This window comes from Cryptomeria japonica, chromosome 11 (assembly GCF_030272615.1).
Source record: "Cryptomeria japonica chromosome 11, Sugi_1.0, whole genome shotgun sequence".
Taxonomy (NCBI): domain Eukaryota; kingdom Viridiplantae; phylum Streptophyta; class Pinopsida; order Cupressales; family Cupressaceae; genus Cryptomeria; species Cryptomeria japonica.
The window spans coordinates 645,407,505-645,425,598 of record NC_081415.1 but is presented as its reverse complement, the minus strand read 5'-3'; the positions used below and the strand labels follow the sequence as shown (position 1 = coordinate 645,425,598).

The 18,094-nt window shown below is 35.8% G+C and overlaps 1 protein-coding gene across 1 annotated transcript; it reads left to right on the top strand.

The window, feature by feature from the left end:
• Positions 1 to 7,903: 7,903 nt before the first annotated feature.
• Positions 7,904 to 12,950, top strand: LOC131039962 (putative leucine-rich repeat receptor-like serine/threonine-protein kinase At2g24130). Its single transcript, XM_057972816.2, has 2 exons — positions 7,904 to 10,697; positions 12,396 to 12,950. The coding sequence occupies exons 1-2, from the start codon at positions 7,997 to 7,999 to the stop codon at positions 12,833 to 12,835; spliced, it is 3,141 nt and encodes a 1,046-aa protein (XP_057828799.2). The 5' UTR covers positions 7,904 to 7,996; the 3' UTR covers positions 12,836 to 12,950.
• The last annotated feature ends 5,144 nt before the right edge of the window (positions 12,951 to 18,094 follow it).

Here is an 18,094-nt window from a genome sequence, read left to right as displayed (position 1 = left end):
ATTTTTCTTGCGACAGGTGATGGCTTTCCAATATAAGGGACCTCTTGAAACTTCTTCACACTGAAGTTTCCCAAGTTGGTATCTCCAATGTTGCTCCACTTTGACACGATCTTGGTCTCCATTTCTTCATTCCTTTGATCTTCCTTCATGACAGCCAGATGACTGGTGGATGCTCCTACCTTTGGGGTCACCATCTTGACACCTACACAACATTTCATAATGAGCAATATACCTTGGAACGTAGAAATATAGACTGGATTGAAGTTTTTAAAATTTAGGAAACTTCATGATAAGTCTTTGAATTATCATTTCCTAAATATGACTATGCAATTGGAAATTCAAAATTTCAAAATTTGAACGAGGGAGATCTTGCCATACCTCTCTTTGAGAACTAGCTCTAAAAAACGATGCAAAAATTAAGAAATTCGCTAGGCAAAATGAAGATTGAAGTCCTCTAGCAAATGCGCCTCCTTCATCAACTTCACCACCTTTTGGGTCTTCAACGCCTTGAGGAAAAATTCGCTCCACCTCTAACCTTCAACAAAGTTCACACTCCTTCTTGGATCAAAATTCGCACTTCTCCTTGGATGAGATTTCGCTCCTTCTATTGCTTCTCCAAATCACATTTAAACAATGATTGAATGATGGATTAAAATGCTATAACATACCTCCCCTATATAGGCGCTCATGCATTGCAATTGCCCATAGGCCGACTTGGAAAATAAGCCAAGAATAAATAAAAATTAAATAAAAGAGGAGGCCGACCTTTATAAAATATTAAAATAAAACCCCAAGCACACTCCCTTCATTTAATTTAATAATAATTAATTTAAATGCCTTTGCAATTAAAATTTCAATTTTTTAAAAGGCTAAATTAATTATTAAATGCCTTATGCGAACTCATTAAATGCCAATTTTAATTAAAAATATTTCAAAGTTTTATCGAATTTAGCATTTAATGCAATTCAAAAAGTATTGGCGCCTAAGCATGGGAGATATTTGGGACATCAATAATATCGCTCTGGTCCCTGGGTGAGGGACAGGAGCGCCTCATGCATTTTAGCCTTGTATTTCTCACTTTTCACGTTCAAAGTCTTATCCTGGACGTCCAAAATGGCCTTTTCGCTTGGAATCTTGAGTTTGATTTATTCCATCTATGGAAGGAGTGCATCTTAAAACATTTCCGCCCTAGTCCCTTGGTGAGGGACAGGAGCGATCCACCTTTTGCCCTTGGTCCTTGTCCTTTCCAATCGCCAATTTACATTGTAGGGCAATTAATGATCTTCCTTGTTTGTTCTATGCATGCCTAACTCGTTTCTCCAATACCAAATGAGCTCTTCCAAGGATATTCGCCCTGGTCCTTCAATGAAGGACAGGAGCGATTTTTTGCTTTTGAACTTAAAATTGTTGATTTTGGGGTTAATTCCTTGTTCATCGTCCTTCGAAGGACATTTTTGACTTTGCATAATCTCGCCTTGATGTGGTTTTGGAAAGGAATGATTGATTTTATAGAAATCGCCTTGGTCCCTGGGTGAGGGACAGGAGCGCCTTGGCCATTATAGGCTCCACTTGTGTTTTGCAATCTTTCAAAATTATCTTCAATGGAGCGATTATGCCTTCCTTTACTCATCCCAAACGTAAAACTTGCTCTCCCTTTGCCAAAAACTTGTCTCTTGAGAAAATCGCTCTGGTCCCTAGGTGAGGGACAAGAGCTTCCTTTTAAAAATCGCTCTGGTCCCTGGGTGAGGGACAGGAGCGCTTTAGTTACTTAGGTTGATTTTCTTCATTGTGGTCCATTCAAGTTATATTCAACGAGCAAAACATACTTTCCTTGCCCTCCTCAAATCGCGAAATCACTTAAATCTTGTGAGGACAATGCAATTTAGGAACTCAAGCTCCAGTCCTTTGGTGAGGGACAGGAGCGATTTTGCAAACCCAAGCTCATCCGTCCTTTGTTAGGCTTCCAAACTATCTTCAACGGGCTAAAAATACCTTCTTTCATTCGTTTCAATCACAAAACTGTCTTCGTCCTTGCAAGAAAATTGCACTTTTTAGAAAATCGCCTTGGACCTTCAGCAAGGGACAGGAGCGCCCTTTTGCAACTTGGTGTATTTCTTTACCTATCGACTACTCAAATTATATTCAATGGACAAAACATGCCCTCCTTGATCTCTTCCAATCATAAAATTTTTTTGGTCTTGCAAGGACAGTGCAAATTCGAAAATCAAGCTCCAGTCCTTCAGTGAGGGACAGGAGCGATTTTTGTCTTAAAGGTCAAATCTTTACAATTTTCATCTCAAATCTCCTTTGCTGGGAAAGATATCATCGTTTTGCAAGCTATGAATAAGAGCCCAAGTCCAAAAAATGTCCAAGAAGGTGTGTTTGAAGAAAATCGCTCTGGTCCCTGGGTGAGGGACAGGAGCGAACTTGTCTTGCTAGGCCAAAAGTTCAATCTCTCATTGCCAACGACCAAGTCTAGATACTCCTTTATGCTCGTTTCATCCTTCACTGCGTCCTTGATGCTTCAGTTCGATCAAATGAGGCCCAAAACGATCTAGATGAGCCATTTCGCCCTGGTCCTTTAGTGAAGGACAGGAGCGATTTGGCCTTAAACTTTAAAAACTTGTCATTTTTGAGTCTTCAAAATCTTCAATTCACGTTTGATTGTACCCCCTGGCGACCCTGCAGAAAGCAAATAAAACAAGTCAATAACCAAGATGCACCAAACATCATTTTCGCCCTGGTCCCTAAGAGAGGGACAGGAGCGATTTTGCCCTTATAAGCCAAAATATCAAAAAATTAGGTCTTCAGATCACTTGATCATGCAGGGGTAGGTCATCTCCAAGGCCAGGAATGGGTTACCTTGCTTCCAAAATTTGGTCAAAATTCACCCAGACAAAATGCATAATTTTAATCATTAAAATGCTATCACTTAGACCTAACTTGAATTTGCCCTCAAAATCTTGACTGGACTCATCCTGAGACATACCTGACTTCCTGGCAGGCTCATCCTATTTCAAAATTGCAATCTACGCAAGGATGCTTAATAATCTTTCAAAATTTGACTGGACTTCGGCTTGAAAATATCAAAAGGAAACCCTAAGGCTTAACCCTAGTCCAGACGACTCACTCACTTACTCAAAAACCCTAAAAGTAGAGAGAAGAACAGGCAAAAAGCAAAAAGAGGGGGTCCCCATTTTAATGGGGCGATGTGTGAAATGGTCACAACATGTAGCTAAAGTGGATGGACCACGTGCACCTAAAGTAGATCCACCTTCACCAAGGCCATGACATAATCAATTATAACTTGTATAAAAACGGGGTGTCATCACATGTGGAGTGGACCTAATGCTCCTCCATCATTTCGATGGGTTGCCATATTGGTAGTCTACTCACTAAGATTAACAAAGACCACACTCAATGCTCCTAATTCCGATATCATTTAACTTTGATGAATAGGAGTAGGAATAGCAATAGAAGGAGGATACACAATAGACTGATGAGGGATGGGTCAATTGGGGTCAACTCGTGCCCCCAACTTCTGTTGTGACATGCCACCACCAACACCTTGGAATGATCTAATGTTAAAATAATTGGATTTTAACCCATACCAATCTTTACATATAATTTTGTCAAAAAATATAGGGGGACCTCTAAATTAGCCTCTGATGGTTGGTCAAAGACCATCCACCAGCACTCCAAAAAATGAGGTGCCATCATAGGATGATGACACCACCTCATGTATATGCACAATTTATTTGGAGGAATTGGTAAGTTAGTATTGGGGTCAATGAAATATGGAGCTATTAAGATTTGGTCATTTTTTAGGTCTAGGATTTTCTTATAGAAGAGGCCATCTGAATAAAACCGATGTCTCTCCTCTCTCCAGAAATGATATGAGTCTAGGTCCACATCAATGGACTTGATTGCATCAACAACATTTAGCATCAAAGATGCAAAACACACGAAATGGGGGCCATGTATGGTTTGTTTAGGATTGCATTTACTTTGTTTTACTTTGTTTTTAGTCGATACTACATTATCATTGATATTGGCTCGATATCAAGCCTCATTGGATCCAGGGGGTGGAGGTGGGGGGATTTGAGGTGGAGGTGGAGGGGGTGGAGGTGGAGGGTTTTGAGGTGGCTCGCGTGGAAATAGTTGATGTAGAGGAGGTGGAGGTGGGGGATCAATCAACTCTTCAATATCAAACTCATCCATCATGTATCTATGGGCAAGCTCTGCATATATAAATGAACAATATACACAAAAAGGAAATTATAAAATTAACCTTAAAGAATCTATATATATTTATATTATTTTTAAACACAATTAAAAATTTACATATTAAATCATATGTACATACATGCATGTAAATTGAAGGAGATTACAATCTAACTATAAATCAAACTATGTAGATTTATCATTTGAAACTTTCAATCACATGTATATGTATTATTTAAGATTCAAAATTTAAAGATATCTTTTACTACAAATTTTAAATACATGAACATATTAAAAAATAAATGCATTCTTGATGTTTAAGTGAATAAGAATTGATAATGATCAAAATTTTAAATACATGTCAAGTCCATTCTCGTTATTCTTTGTATACTAAAGCCATGATTTTATATATTTTTTATGCAAATTGAAGTGCAAGATAGTAAAGTTACACTTGAAGTTTATCATCTTCAAGAGTTAGTAGAACACTATGGGAATTACTTTTAAATCCTTGCTAGAGTTCCACCAAATTTCTTCTCTCCTCTTCAAGAGCATTGACATAGATGCATTTCGCTTGCCAAATGTTATAGAAAATCTCATAGCCATGGTCCTTATGGCTCATAGCCTCTAGCTTCCCAAGACAATGTGGCATATGGTTGATGATCTCAACTCTCCAGGCCACCTTCTACCTCTCCTTTGGGATGTGGTAGTGCTCCTTGTTTGCTTAACTTTGGGAAGTTCCCTTGCATAGAACTAACCATTTCTCTAGTTTGTGTTCAACAACTTTCATTCCTCCTAAAGAAAGTGCTCACACTAACTAGGAGTTAATTGATGATTTTTTCATAAAAGATGTTTGCTGAAATCTTGATAATAAAGCCCCTTGTTTTAATGACTTTTCTTTAACTATTTACACTCAATTAAACTTGATCATATTTATATATTTTTGTCTTTATTTTGATTTAGTTCTATTAGACCTTTTGAATGTGCTTATCTATCATCCTCTTTTTAAAATACTTTACAAATATTATTTATTAAATTAAAAAATATATATCTTATAATAATAAGTTCCACAAATACCAAATTCGTGGAATAGATGTTCTCGATGACGTGAATAAATTTACTTTCCCCAACATAAGCTTTCTTGACAACTCAAGTTTGTTTCGTTTTCCTTTTCTATTCTAAAAGCAGAATGACAAAAATATTTAGAGCTCTTACCGGGAAGTTCCTTCTTTGATTTTTTATTATGTCGGTTGTCTTTTAGAGTCGGTCAATAAAATAATAACAAAACAAAGTCGGGTCTTCTGAATGCGAGAGTTTAAAGTCGGGTCTTCCGAATGCGAGAGTTTATCTTACGTCAAAAGTCTTCCGCAGGCGAGGGTTAACTTTGAAAGTAGGACTTCAAGTTTGTCTATATATATATATATAATCATATATTATTACCTTTGAAATTATGATTGAAGACTTTTAAATAGATAATAATGTAAATTGATTGTGTCTTAATTTAATTTTTTAAATATGTCTAAATATGTTTAGGTTAATAGATACAACATTAGTCAATTAAGTTCAAAGAGACGATTCAATAACAATACTAAAAATATATGTTGAAATAAATATTAAAATTGAGAAAGAATGATAGAAATCCTTAGTTTTATATGGGACAATTGATGTTCTATTAAAACACATTCTTTTGTGATTCAACTCAAACATTTCCTATTGGATTTGTAGTATTGGGGCTTAGATAGACTATAAAATGACTAGGAGCTTTGTCAAGGTAATGTACTATCCAAGGGGTTGAGCTTAATTGGTTGAAACATTGAGTTCTTATTGTGGAGGCCCAAGTTCAATTCCCAAAGAGACATCTAATATAGAATTCTAGTGTGGAGGTGGTTTCTATTTAAGTGGATTTATAAGTTGTGACTCTTGGTCTTCTATAGGTGATTTCTAGTTTGGTTTCTTGAAAGGAGCTATTATTATTCCCATTCTTGTGTTTGCCAAAACTTGTATTGGTCTCATGTTGATGCTAATCTTTAGATATGTGCTTTCATTTGTATACCTTAAATTTGGTGGTGTTTAAAATCACTAGTAGGTAATGTTGATGCAATTACAATGATATGTGAATAACAACACAAGTTTCTATATAGATTTGGACATATAATTGCATATGTTGATGCAATGTTCTAGATGCTATTACAATGATATGTGAATGAAAATTCTATGAGATGGATGATGAATGTGTACATGGATTAGAGATTTTTCTTTATATACAACACATCAACATTCAAATTTCAATATTTTATTCTTGATTCAATAGACAATGACTTGTTGGAGGAAAGCTGGCTTAGTAAATCATTTCTATAAATGTTAGCTAGATAATGTTAGGGGGAGGGATAGTATTGTTAGGATAAGATTATATCTTTATTTTGGGGGTCTATGTGATTAGGGATGAGATGTCACACCTAATGATGTATTTTTTAATAATTGTCATATTCATATGATCATGTTGTTATCCTCCTACTATGATAATGTCCTATAGGATTGTAATAATATTCCTAGTAAAGTTTGATAGAAAGTTTTGTAGTTGTACCTACACAAAATGACTATGTATGGAAAATTAGCATACAACATGAAACATTTGAAGTTCTACCTCAATCAAAGCTTGAAGTTAATTCAACTTGAATATTTATGAATGATTGAAATGTGTGTTACCTATGTGTATGGATGGGTGTGTATATCAAGGTACAATAATATTATAGTTCAACTAATGGAAATTGTTGTGGTGTGCATTTGTTGCTCCTATGTGTGGCATACATGATACTAGGTGTATCCTTGATACCCTAAGTTTCAATATATGATCTTGGATTTATTTCTAGTTATATTTACCTTTTAGTAAGTAAAAATTGACTCATTTTGGTCATTGGCAGGTACATTAGGTTTTTGTTTATAAAGGACAGAGAAGAGTGGGAAGGAATATAAAGCTTTGAATTTGGTGTCATTTTTTTTAGATATGGGGTATGAGTTCTAGGCAAGTAGAACTCCAAGTGGTAAAAATGTTTACTATTAGACTTTATAAGCAAAGGCACTAAGAAGAGTATTAATTGTAAGAAAGAAAATAGGAAACAACAAATTAAGACTCAATAATATATATTCACATTAAATTTTGTATTGAATTTCGACCTCAATTAAATCTTAAAAGACAAAATAAATAAAATGAAAGACTGAAAAAAAATCTATCATTGAAGCCCCTTGCTAATATGCTACACATTCTTATGTGTAGCATACTAGCAAACAAAAGAATAAAAAAGATAAATGAAGTAGTAGGAAGAAGATATTTCTAACCTATTAATACATGGAGAAAAATTAGAAAAATAAGAAAAAGATGTGAGAGGAAAAGAATGGGATATTTTTTTTGGAAAGTGAAAACCTTAAATCAAATATAAAAATATTACAATTTAATTTGAATTATATTTATTTTAATATTTTATTTAAACTTTTACTTATTTAAATTATTCAGTATAAGTTTATTCCACCTCTTTTCTGTTTTTTCGATTTACCCAATTTTCGGAAAATGTTATATGTAAAAATAATACTTTGGCACAAGAAAGTAAAAAAAATTAAAAAAGAAAAGTCCTGTTACCCATGTAATTCAGTCAAATAAGACGAAGAGAGAGACTTTTACTTTCTGAGAGAAAATAAGTCGAAGGGAGACTTTTACTTGCTGCGAGAGGCCTTTTATTATTTCTGGAATTGTGAAGTGGATCTGGGATTCAAAACAAGCATGGCTTGCTCCATCATGTTCCTGTTTGTGCAATGTGTTCTACTTATGTTACGACCGCTACATGTCGCAGCAGAAAAAGCTGATCAAAATACAGTGGCTTCTCTCATGGCACTGAAAGTTGCAGTAAACGACCCATTTTTGGCTTTGCAGAGCTGGAATGAGACCTCCCGTCATTTCTGCAACTGGACGGGTGTTGAGTGCCGCGCTTTCACTCACCGGGTTGATGTTGTTGCAATCGATCTCAAAAATATCAGTTTGGGAGGTTTTATCCCCCCTCAGATTGCCAATCTCTCCTCCCTTCGATTCCTCGACCTCTCCCACAACAGCTTTAGCGGCCATATTCCCCCTGAGATTGCTTCTCTCTCATCCCTCCGATTCCTCGACCTCTCCCACAACAGTTTTAGCAGCCATATTCCCCCAGCACTTGGTCGCCTGCGGAAACTGAAGGAGCTTTATCTTTCCAGAAATAATCTGACGGGAAGCATTCCGTCCGAGTTTGGAAATTTAGGGGGACTGGAAATTCTGTCCTCCTACGCCAACAACCACAGCGGCAGCATCCCTGAGGAGCTGGGAAACTGTTCTATGCTACGAAAGATAGATCTTTCCGAAAACCAGCTGACCGGAACGCTTGGTCGGCCAATGGGAATGCTCTCTCGCCTCGTGCACATCGATCTTGCTTTTAATTATCTGACCGGACCCGTCCCGCCTTCTCTCTTCAACTGTACAGCCCTGCGGAACTTGTCGTTGAGCTTCAATAGATTTTCCGGTCCGATACCTTCAGATATTGGCCGGCTTCCTCACTTGGATTGGATACTCCTGGCCAGGAATAGTCTCCGCGGCAGCGTCCCCAAATCGCTGGCAAATTGTTCACGCCTTTATCTTATGGAGTTCGCGTCTAACAAGCTTGGTGGAATTATTCCACAAGAATTAGGGAAGCTTTCAAGGCTCAGGGTCCTCATCATGCAATTAAATGAGTTTGTCAGCGGTACAACCTCTGGACCGATGCCAATATTGCAAGCGCTTTCCAACTGCTCAAAGCTACAAAAGCTTGATTTCTCCAACAATCATCTCACGGGTACTTTGCCTGCAACGATATTCAGTAAGCTTTCCGCTACTCTTTATTTCCTAAATGTAGAAAAGAACAATATTAGGGGTAGCATACCCAAAGAAATCGGCAATCTTTCCTCCGTGACTCAGCTATACATGAACAGAAACTCCTTTGTAGGTACCATCCCTTCCGAGATCGCAAATCTGCTTAATCTGGTTGCCATAGATCTCAGACAAAATAAATTGCAGGGAAGCATTCCTGCAGAAGTCCAGCTTTTAAATCAACGCCTTGTATATATGTATCTTGATGACAATATGTTGTCGGGGTCGATCCCAGAAAGCATAGGCAAACTCAACAACCTCAGAGAACTGACATTGAGCAGGAACAGACTTGAAGGCAGGATACCTCCAGAAATCTCACAGTGTAAGCTTCTCGAGGATCTCCAACTCTGTTGTAACAATCTTTCTGGCCCTATCCCTTCAGAAATTGCTAACCTCCGGAATTTGTATTCTAGTTTAGATTTATCACGCAACGCATTGACAGGGCCCATGCCTGCCGTTATAGGAGGAATGCAAATGATACAATGGGTAGATCTGTCAGTGAATAAGCTATCCGGGGCCATACCTGCCCAAATTACAGGCTTAGTAGGCTTGCAGTACCTGAATCTCTCTTACAATAATCTGGAGGGCGTCCTTCCATCAGCAATCGGCCAGAAACTATCAATCCTTGAAGAACTGGATTTGTCGCACAACAATATAACAGGCCCAGTTCCTGCCTCCATCTCCAATCTTGAAATGTTTGAATTCTTGGATTTGTCGTATAATAATTTCATAGGTCAAGTCCCCTGCACAGGCGCTGTCAAGAAGATGAACAAGACATCCTTTCTTGGAAATCCAGGGCTGTGCGGTAATTGTTCGGGATTGCCGGCCTGTTCATCCACTACAAGCAAACACCAGAAGAAAAACAAAGCAATACTGATCGGTGGATCAGTAGGTGTTGTTGGAGCACTAATTTTCACAGGGGTTACGCTCTGCATAATATGGTACTGCCATCCGAAAAGGCGATTTCAAACAACTTCTGTAAAAACAGCAGGCAATCTGAGGATTTCTATGGAAGAACTCAAGAGAGCAACCGGAGACTACAGCCACGAAAACTTAATCGGAGGCGGCAGCTATGGTAGTGTTTACAGAGGGGTTCTATCGAGCGGGGAGTGCGTGGCCATAAAGGTGTTCAGGGTTTCCAATTCGGAAAGGGCAGAGAGAAGCTTCATCAGAGAATGCAAGACCCTGGGGAAAGTCCGGCACCGGAATCTGGTAAAGATAATAACGGCGTGCTCTTCATCAGACTTCAAGGCTCTGGTGCTGCCATTAATGGCCAACGGAAGCCTGGATCGGCATTTGCAAGGGGACCAACGGCTGAGCTTGCAGAGACGGTTGAGTATTTTGTGTGACGTGGCGCAGGCTCTGCGTTACTTGCATCACGACTGTTCACCTCAAATCGTGCACTGTGATCTGAAGCCGCAGAATGTGCTGTTGGACGAGGACATGACTGCTCACGTGGCAGATTTCGGAATTGCTCGGCTCTTCAGTCCGACCGATGACTCGGCCAGCACAACGTCGGTACTGAGAGGAACCGTGGGCTACATCCCGCCAGGTCAGTCAAATGCAATAATTTTAAAGTCAATTATTAAAAACATTTTTAAGGCAAACCTGTCTTACGCAGTGAAACCTCTTTTCACTATTAGAAAAAGTAGTCTCAGAAAACCATGCCGACGATTCAAATGATTTTTACCCTGTACCCTGCATTACTGTGGATGCTTTTTCTGAGTGCAACCTATCATCTCTCCCTATGACACGGACTTTTGCATACAACAAACAATTAAATATTTTGTCATTGCACATTTGACAATGGATGTTTTCCCGTCCACATTAGCATTGCCAGTTTTTAAAGCGAATTTATCATTATTTATATTGCCATTAAACAAAATATCATCTAAACTGAAGTTCTATCTTTTATTTTTTTTTGTTGTTTCCGCTCATTCTCCTTTTTATTATCTTTTTTATCTTTATTTAGGTTGTTTATTTTTTCTCTTGGTTATTTCTTTTTCTTCTTTTTATTAGTTTTTTTCTTTATTTTTTCTTTCTAATTGTGTCCTTTAAGTTTTCATCTTATAGCTTTCAGGTGTTGTCATTGCTTTATTGGTTTTTTCTCTTTTATTTATTATTTTTTTCTATTTTTTTCTCCCTTGATCATTGTGCCCTCTCCTACCCCTAATCTCTTTTTATTCTCTTTCTTGCAACTCACTATTTTTCATCTCTTTCGAATTCTTTTTCATCCTGATGATGAATCACGAAGTGTGATTCGAAACGTTGATGATAAAAAATTACATACACAATTGAATCCAGAGAAAATTAAGAGAATTCAAGTTCTATCTTTCTAAATTTTTTTAGAGCTTTCTTTGGATAATAGAGTTGTCTTTTTTTTTTAAAAATATTTTTATTTTCAAAAAACGATATGTTAATTGTTTTGACACTTTTTCTATTGACATATTTTACATAATTTTTAAAAAATATAAGTATGTTAGTTTAGTACTCTTTTAGTATTTAAGCTCAATGCAAGCGTTAATCCTTGCCTTTCAAAAAAAATTATTATATTTTTAATACTATAAATAAATCATATATTTAAGTAAGCAAGTGTCAATATAATTATTATGGTACACACGTGTGTATGTATATATATATATGTATGCGCAAAACACAAAATATTTTATATAATATATAAGATAATTACAAATGGGAGATTCAACTTGATCATATCTTGGAGAACATATAGCAAAATGGTCAATATATTTAATTTTGATAGATGGTTCAATCTTAATGTTTTTAAAATTAATATCTTTTTATTTGAGGTTGATTAACTTTTCTTTTTATAAGTATTTTTTTTTTCATATTATACATGATAAACTTATGTGATAATATTTATATTATTTTTTTTAATTTATTTTTATGGATAAGGGGCACTTTTTAAGGTGCCAACGCTGTTATTGTTCAAATCAGCGAGTCCACCAACCCAGCGAAAGTATAGAGCTTGCAAGCATAGCTGTGAAATGAGGATTTGAAACTTGGTGGCAATTTCACGAAACAAGTGTTTTAACTGTTGCATTACATGGGTCACCCCAATATTTATATCAATATTAGAATTATTACATATTTTTGAAAAGTATGAAAATAAATAGAAGCTTTTTTTGTTAAATATTGTTTGAACAACTTTGACTATAGTTTAATTTATTTAAATTTCATATTTGTTGTGATTAATATTTTAAATTGTTATAATAAGAAATTGTTTGTGCAGAATATGGATTTGGGGGGGAGATTTCAACAAAAGGAGATGTATATAGCTATGGAATTTTAATGTTGGAGGTGCTTACTCAAAAACAACCAACCGATGACATGTTTACAAGTGGATTAACTTTGTCTCAATGGGTTTCAACAGCTCTTCCAAGTATGCTAGAAAATTGCATTCAAGTCATTCCCTTAGATGATATGCATGATAGAGATGAAGAAGGTCAAGATGCATTGAAAGATTTTACACTAGAAGGTCTCATACAACTTGGTTTGCAATGTACTAATCAAATTCCTAATAATCGACCAAGTATGCAACAAGTGGAAAACACACTAGCAAAGATGTCACATTCAATTCATCATAATCATTGCATCATACCAGACATTCAAACGCTATTAGCTATTGTTGATAACCCAAATGCTATTGACACTACAAGCTCCTCTACATGAAAATAGTTATATTCCAAAGAATTTTAGAAAATATAATTTGTATTTTTACCAAATTATTAATTAGATTGTAAGTGGATAATATCAAAAATATATTTTTATACCGAGTGAAGTCTACAGGCATTGTTCAATCATTAAACTAAAAGATATAAAGATATTCATGCTAGTTGTAAACACTTGATTTTAGATTATATTGTTGATCTAGTCATGATTTATATTTCTTGCAGATATTTTATGTACAAATGGGTGCAAATATCTTGATGACGATTTTATCAAGTTAAAATTAAAAAAGAAATTGTGGAGTAATTTTTCCCAATAGATATTTAAAATGCCTTAGTAAAAATTAATTAATAGATTTTTGTATTATAACTATTGATTAAATTAGACTTTGAATGCATTTCAAATTGCCATCTTTAATTAAGTTAAACTTTTCATGCTATAAATTTTATATATGTAATAATTTCTTTTTAAATCTTTAAATTTTAGATCTGGTAAATTAGAAACCTTTAAATTCTTGAATTTTATTTGATTGAAATATATGTGACAAAACTAAGAATATTATACATTAATATACATTTTTATATCATAAGTAATAAAATTCAATGATATCTTCAGACATTTAGTGTCATGGTAGAAACGCTTCGTTGGTGAGGTGACCACCAAGATTCAAACCCTCGCTCAACCATTGTTCTTGTAGGCACTGTGCCTTCATTGGGTTGTTGAGCTCACAGGTTCGAACAAGTAAAGTCTGCAGAATGTTGTCCCCCCCCCGCGAAAATGGTCCCATGAGAAGAGATCCTCTATAAGTGGTCTCTCTAGGCTTAGACTAGGCTTAGAACTCGAGTTTCCCCAATTAAAAAAATCAATAATATATTTTATTAAAGTATTACATAAATTAGTAAGCTAAAATCTATAAAATAATAATAATATATGAGTGTGTGTGTGTGTGTGTGTGTGTGTGTGTGTGTGTGTGTGTGTGTGTGTGTGTGTGTTTGTGTCCCACCAAAAGGTCACTTGACCTGAATTTGAATGACGTATCTAGAGGCAATCCTGGACCATCTAGTGCCAATAATGTTGAGTAGGGGTGGGTGGGTGGCAAGCATTTCGAGTATATTGATAGCTTGTTGTAGTACAGGTCTTAGGGATAAAACCAATAACATTTTCAATTTGGTATGGATAATATGAAGGCTTAAAAGTTGTGTTTTGGCTAAAAGATAGCAAGGGCACATAGTTTACTTGATGATTTGACATTCTAGGATATTGGAACAAGCTTGAAATTCATTTAGAATTGCTTTGAAAAGAGAGAAAATCAGATTTGTTGCTTGAGAAATATAACATACCAACACTTGATTGCTTGAACTAGTAGATTTGAACTTCGAATTGCCATGGTGTTTGAAGAAAAATTGCCTCCAAAGGTTAATTGCACTAAGAATGACACCACAACTCTTGGTGGATAATAAGCACCATCTATCTATGTCGCATCGAATGTGCCAAAAACTATGGTATGATTGATGGCTTGGGCAAAGACTGCTTGACTAGTCAATTTCCTTTTAAATAACTTGAAAAATCTATTCCACCGAGTGTGCCAAAAACTATTGTCACAAAATTTTGCACCCTTTATAAACTATCAACTCAACAACCTTGTGAAACGTGGAAGCAACCCTAAAGTGTGGGACCTTCTTGAATAGGTTTGAATCTCCAAAGAAGGATAACTTTGTTTATGATCTAGGTGCAAGTGTTGAACCAACCCAACACTTCAAATCCTACTTCTAAACCTATCGTAACAATTTGCGGAGGAAAAGGATAGAGGGAAAATGTAGAAATACAAAGAGATGGTGCACTAGGATAAAAATTTGTTTCTCCCTACCTGTGATTGCACATGACATCAATGGAGGATCATCAAAGTATAGACATATCTCTACTCTTACTGATCTCCTAAGAAAAATATGAAGATCAAAACTTAATGAAATGCTAAAAGGAACAAGAAGAATTCACAAACAATATTTATAAGCATGCCAACACAATCATATTGTCTAGAAAAAGAGAAAAATGCAATTAAACAAGAAGGTGAGATAATACACACAAGAAGTTTGAATTAGAGAGGAGATAAAATAATGAATTTCAGTGAATTAGAGGCAAGGTAGTATTTTACAGTTACATAATATGAACTATATTTAAGGAAAGAGGGGAACACCCTTCAAATATGTTACATATTTGCCTTTATAGCATAACTCAAATGTTTCACATGAAGTTCAAACCCTAGCTCCATTAGGGTAAATGGACATGACGATTAGGAGAGAAAATCATATCAAGATTTGATCTTTTTGTTTGTGAGAATCATCTTCTTGAAGGAATGATGGACTCCACAAATGCCCTCTATAGTTGAAAAGATGATGAGCCCATGAAATCAAGGTGATTCTCAGATAGATTTGAATGTCCTTTGTCAGAGAATAGACCACCTGTAGCCATAAAGGGGCATGGATCACCTTGGGATCACTTCTGAAGAGCTAAAGAAGAGTTATTGTGTTTTTCTTGCACATAGATCTGGTTAGAGAAGTCACTAGAGTCAGTAAGAATTCAATTCACCCTCTACACCTAAGTAAACCACAAAGACCATTGCCATTTGAAAGGAAACTGAAGGTTTGAACATTGGCTATTGACTTGGACCCTCGTGCATGATTCGGTGGTGGAGATTGCATCTAAGGTCCCTCATATCAATTTTTAAACATGGTCATTGATCACTTTTAGGTCAACGACCTCTTGCGAGCCGGAGAGAAAAAGTCAAGACCCACCAAGCAAGACGTGGGGGAACAAGGTATGTGGATGATTGATGTTGTTCATGCAGCTTCAAACTTAGCCACTATTTTTGGCTTCCACCATCAAACACAAAGTAATTGCCATGCATCGCTAAACTGCTAGTTCCACCATTTGTTCCAAGAAGCATCGAATGCCATCCACAGATCATGCACATCCATCCATAGTTTTATATATTTAGGAAAATAAATAGTTTATAATCTCCTAGTTCTAAATTTGACTCAATAATGCATGTCCATGCAAGTTATTTTGTTTGGGAAACTTAATTTAGTTTTCAACGTATAATTTGCTTTTTAATATAGAAATATAGGTAACTCTTTCTTTCGAATAATGCATGTTGTGCATGCTCTTTAAGGATATTTGGAATTCTGTTTTTAGAAGCACAACAAAACTATTTATTTAATAGCTTTGTAAATTCTAAGTATTCTGCAATAAAGAATCTCTTCTTGAAAAGAAAGGGTCTGCATTAAAAACAGAGTATTGTTTATTTCTGAGATTAATTGTGTTTGGCTGCAATTGTTTTTACCTCTGCTATATTTATTGTTGTTATTGTTTCTTGCTCTCTGTTATTATATTTTCTTGATTAGATGGCTATAAGAATAGGGAGGTCGATTTAGATTCTACAAGTGGTATCAGAGTAGGTAGAATTGTTTTGGGTTAAAGTTTTATTGTTGGAATTTCGCCAAAGTTAATCATGTCGAATTCTAACCATATGCCCATTCCAGAATTTGATGGGAATGATTATGATTATTGGTGCATTAAGATGCTGACCTTTTTGATTGGAAAATATTTGTGGGAGATTATTGAATCAGGTTATGAGGAGCCAACTAATTGGAATGCTCTTACAGCCAATGAAAGAACAACAAGAAAGGAAGCAAGAAAAAATAATGCTCAAGCTTTATTTCACATTCAGATAGCTCTTGATAAGAGCTTATTTCCAAGAATATCAGGAGCAACAACTGCCAAAGATGCCTAGAAGACCCTACAAGAAGCTTACCAGGGTAGTGATCAAGTTAAAGTGGTCAAGCTTCAGACATTGAAGCAAGAATTCGAGAATTTGAAGATGCAAGAAGCTGAAAGTATAAGTGATTATTGTGTCAGAGTCAAAGATGTGGTCAATAAAATGGCTACACTTGGGGAAATTGTAAGTAATGAAGTTTTGATAAAAAAAAAGGTGTTGAGATCTTTGACACCCAGATGGAATCATGTAGCAATAATCATAGAAGAAAGCAAGGATTTGAAAAAACTACAACTTGATCAATTGGTTGGATTCCTAATGTCTCATGAAGAAAGATTGAAAGATTCTTTTGAAGGTGTAGAGAAAGCGTTTTCCTCTAAATTACAAATCACAAAAAATGAAGATGCAATCAGTAGTAGTGCCAAAATCAATCAAGGCCAAGGTAAAGGGCAAAGCCAAAATTCTTCAAGAGGTAGAGGTAGAGGTGGCTCAAGAGGAAGAGGTGGTTCCAGAGGAAGAGGTAGAGGCAGATTTGATAAGAGAAATGTTCAATGTTACCACTGTATTAGGTATGGCCACTTTGAAAGAGAATGCAAATTGAAAGAAGGTAAAAGTGCTAACTATGCTCAAGAAAGTAGTGAGAATCCTTATGATCACTTATTTTTATCTTATGCCAAGGGTGAAAATACTAGTAAAGATGTTTGGTACCTAGATTCTGGATGTTCTAACCATATGACAACGAATGAGAAGTTGTTCTCAACAAAGGATGGAAGTTTCAAATCCAAGATCCAGCTTGGTGATGATAAATCGTTGGAGGTTTCTACCAAAGGAGCTATGGAGGTCCAAACAAAAGAAGGTATAAAGAGTATTCATGATATTTATTATACTCCACAATTGAAGCACAATTTGATAAGTGTTGGGCAGCTATGTGAGAAAAATTATAAAATAGTCTTTGAGAATAAGACATGTACTATCTATGATAAGAATAAGGGTAATAGGGTGATCACTGTTGTTCCTATGACAAGAAATAGGATGTTCCCCTTGAGGTTTGGTGAACATAACAATAGTTTGACAAATATGGCTTATGAGGATTCAAGTTGGTTATGACATCTTAGGTATGGGCATTTAAATTTTCATAGCTTGAAGTTTCTAACCTCGCATGCATTAGTTTCTGGTTTGCCCAAGGTTGAGGAACACAAACAGGTTTGTGAAGGTTGTGCTAAAGGAAAGTATGCAAGGGAAAAGTTTCCAAATAGCAATGCATGGAGGGCTCATCACCCACTTCAACTTGTTCATTCAGATATATATGGTCCTATGTAGACTAAGAGTTTGGGTAAGTCATCATATTTCATCACTTTTATTGATGATTACTCACGAAATTGTTGGGTATATTTTTTGAAGGCCAAAGATGAAGCCTTGGATACATTCAAGAAGTTCAAAGCCCTTGTAGAAAATGAGAAAGGGTGCAAGATCAAATATTTAAGGACTGA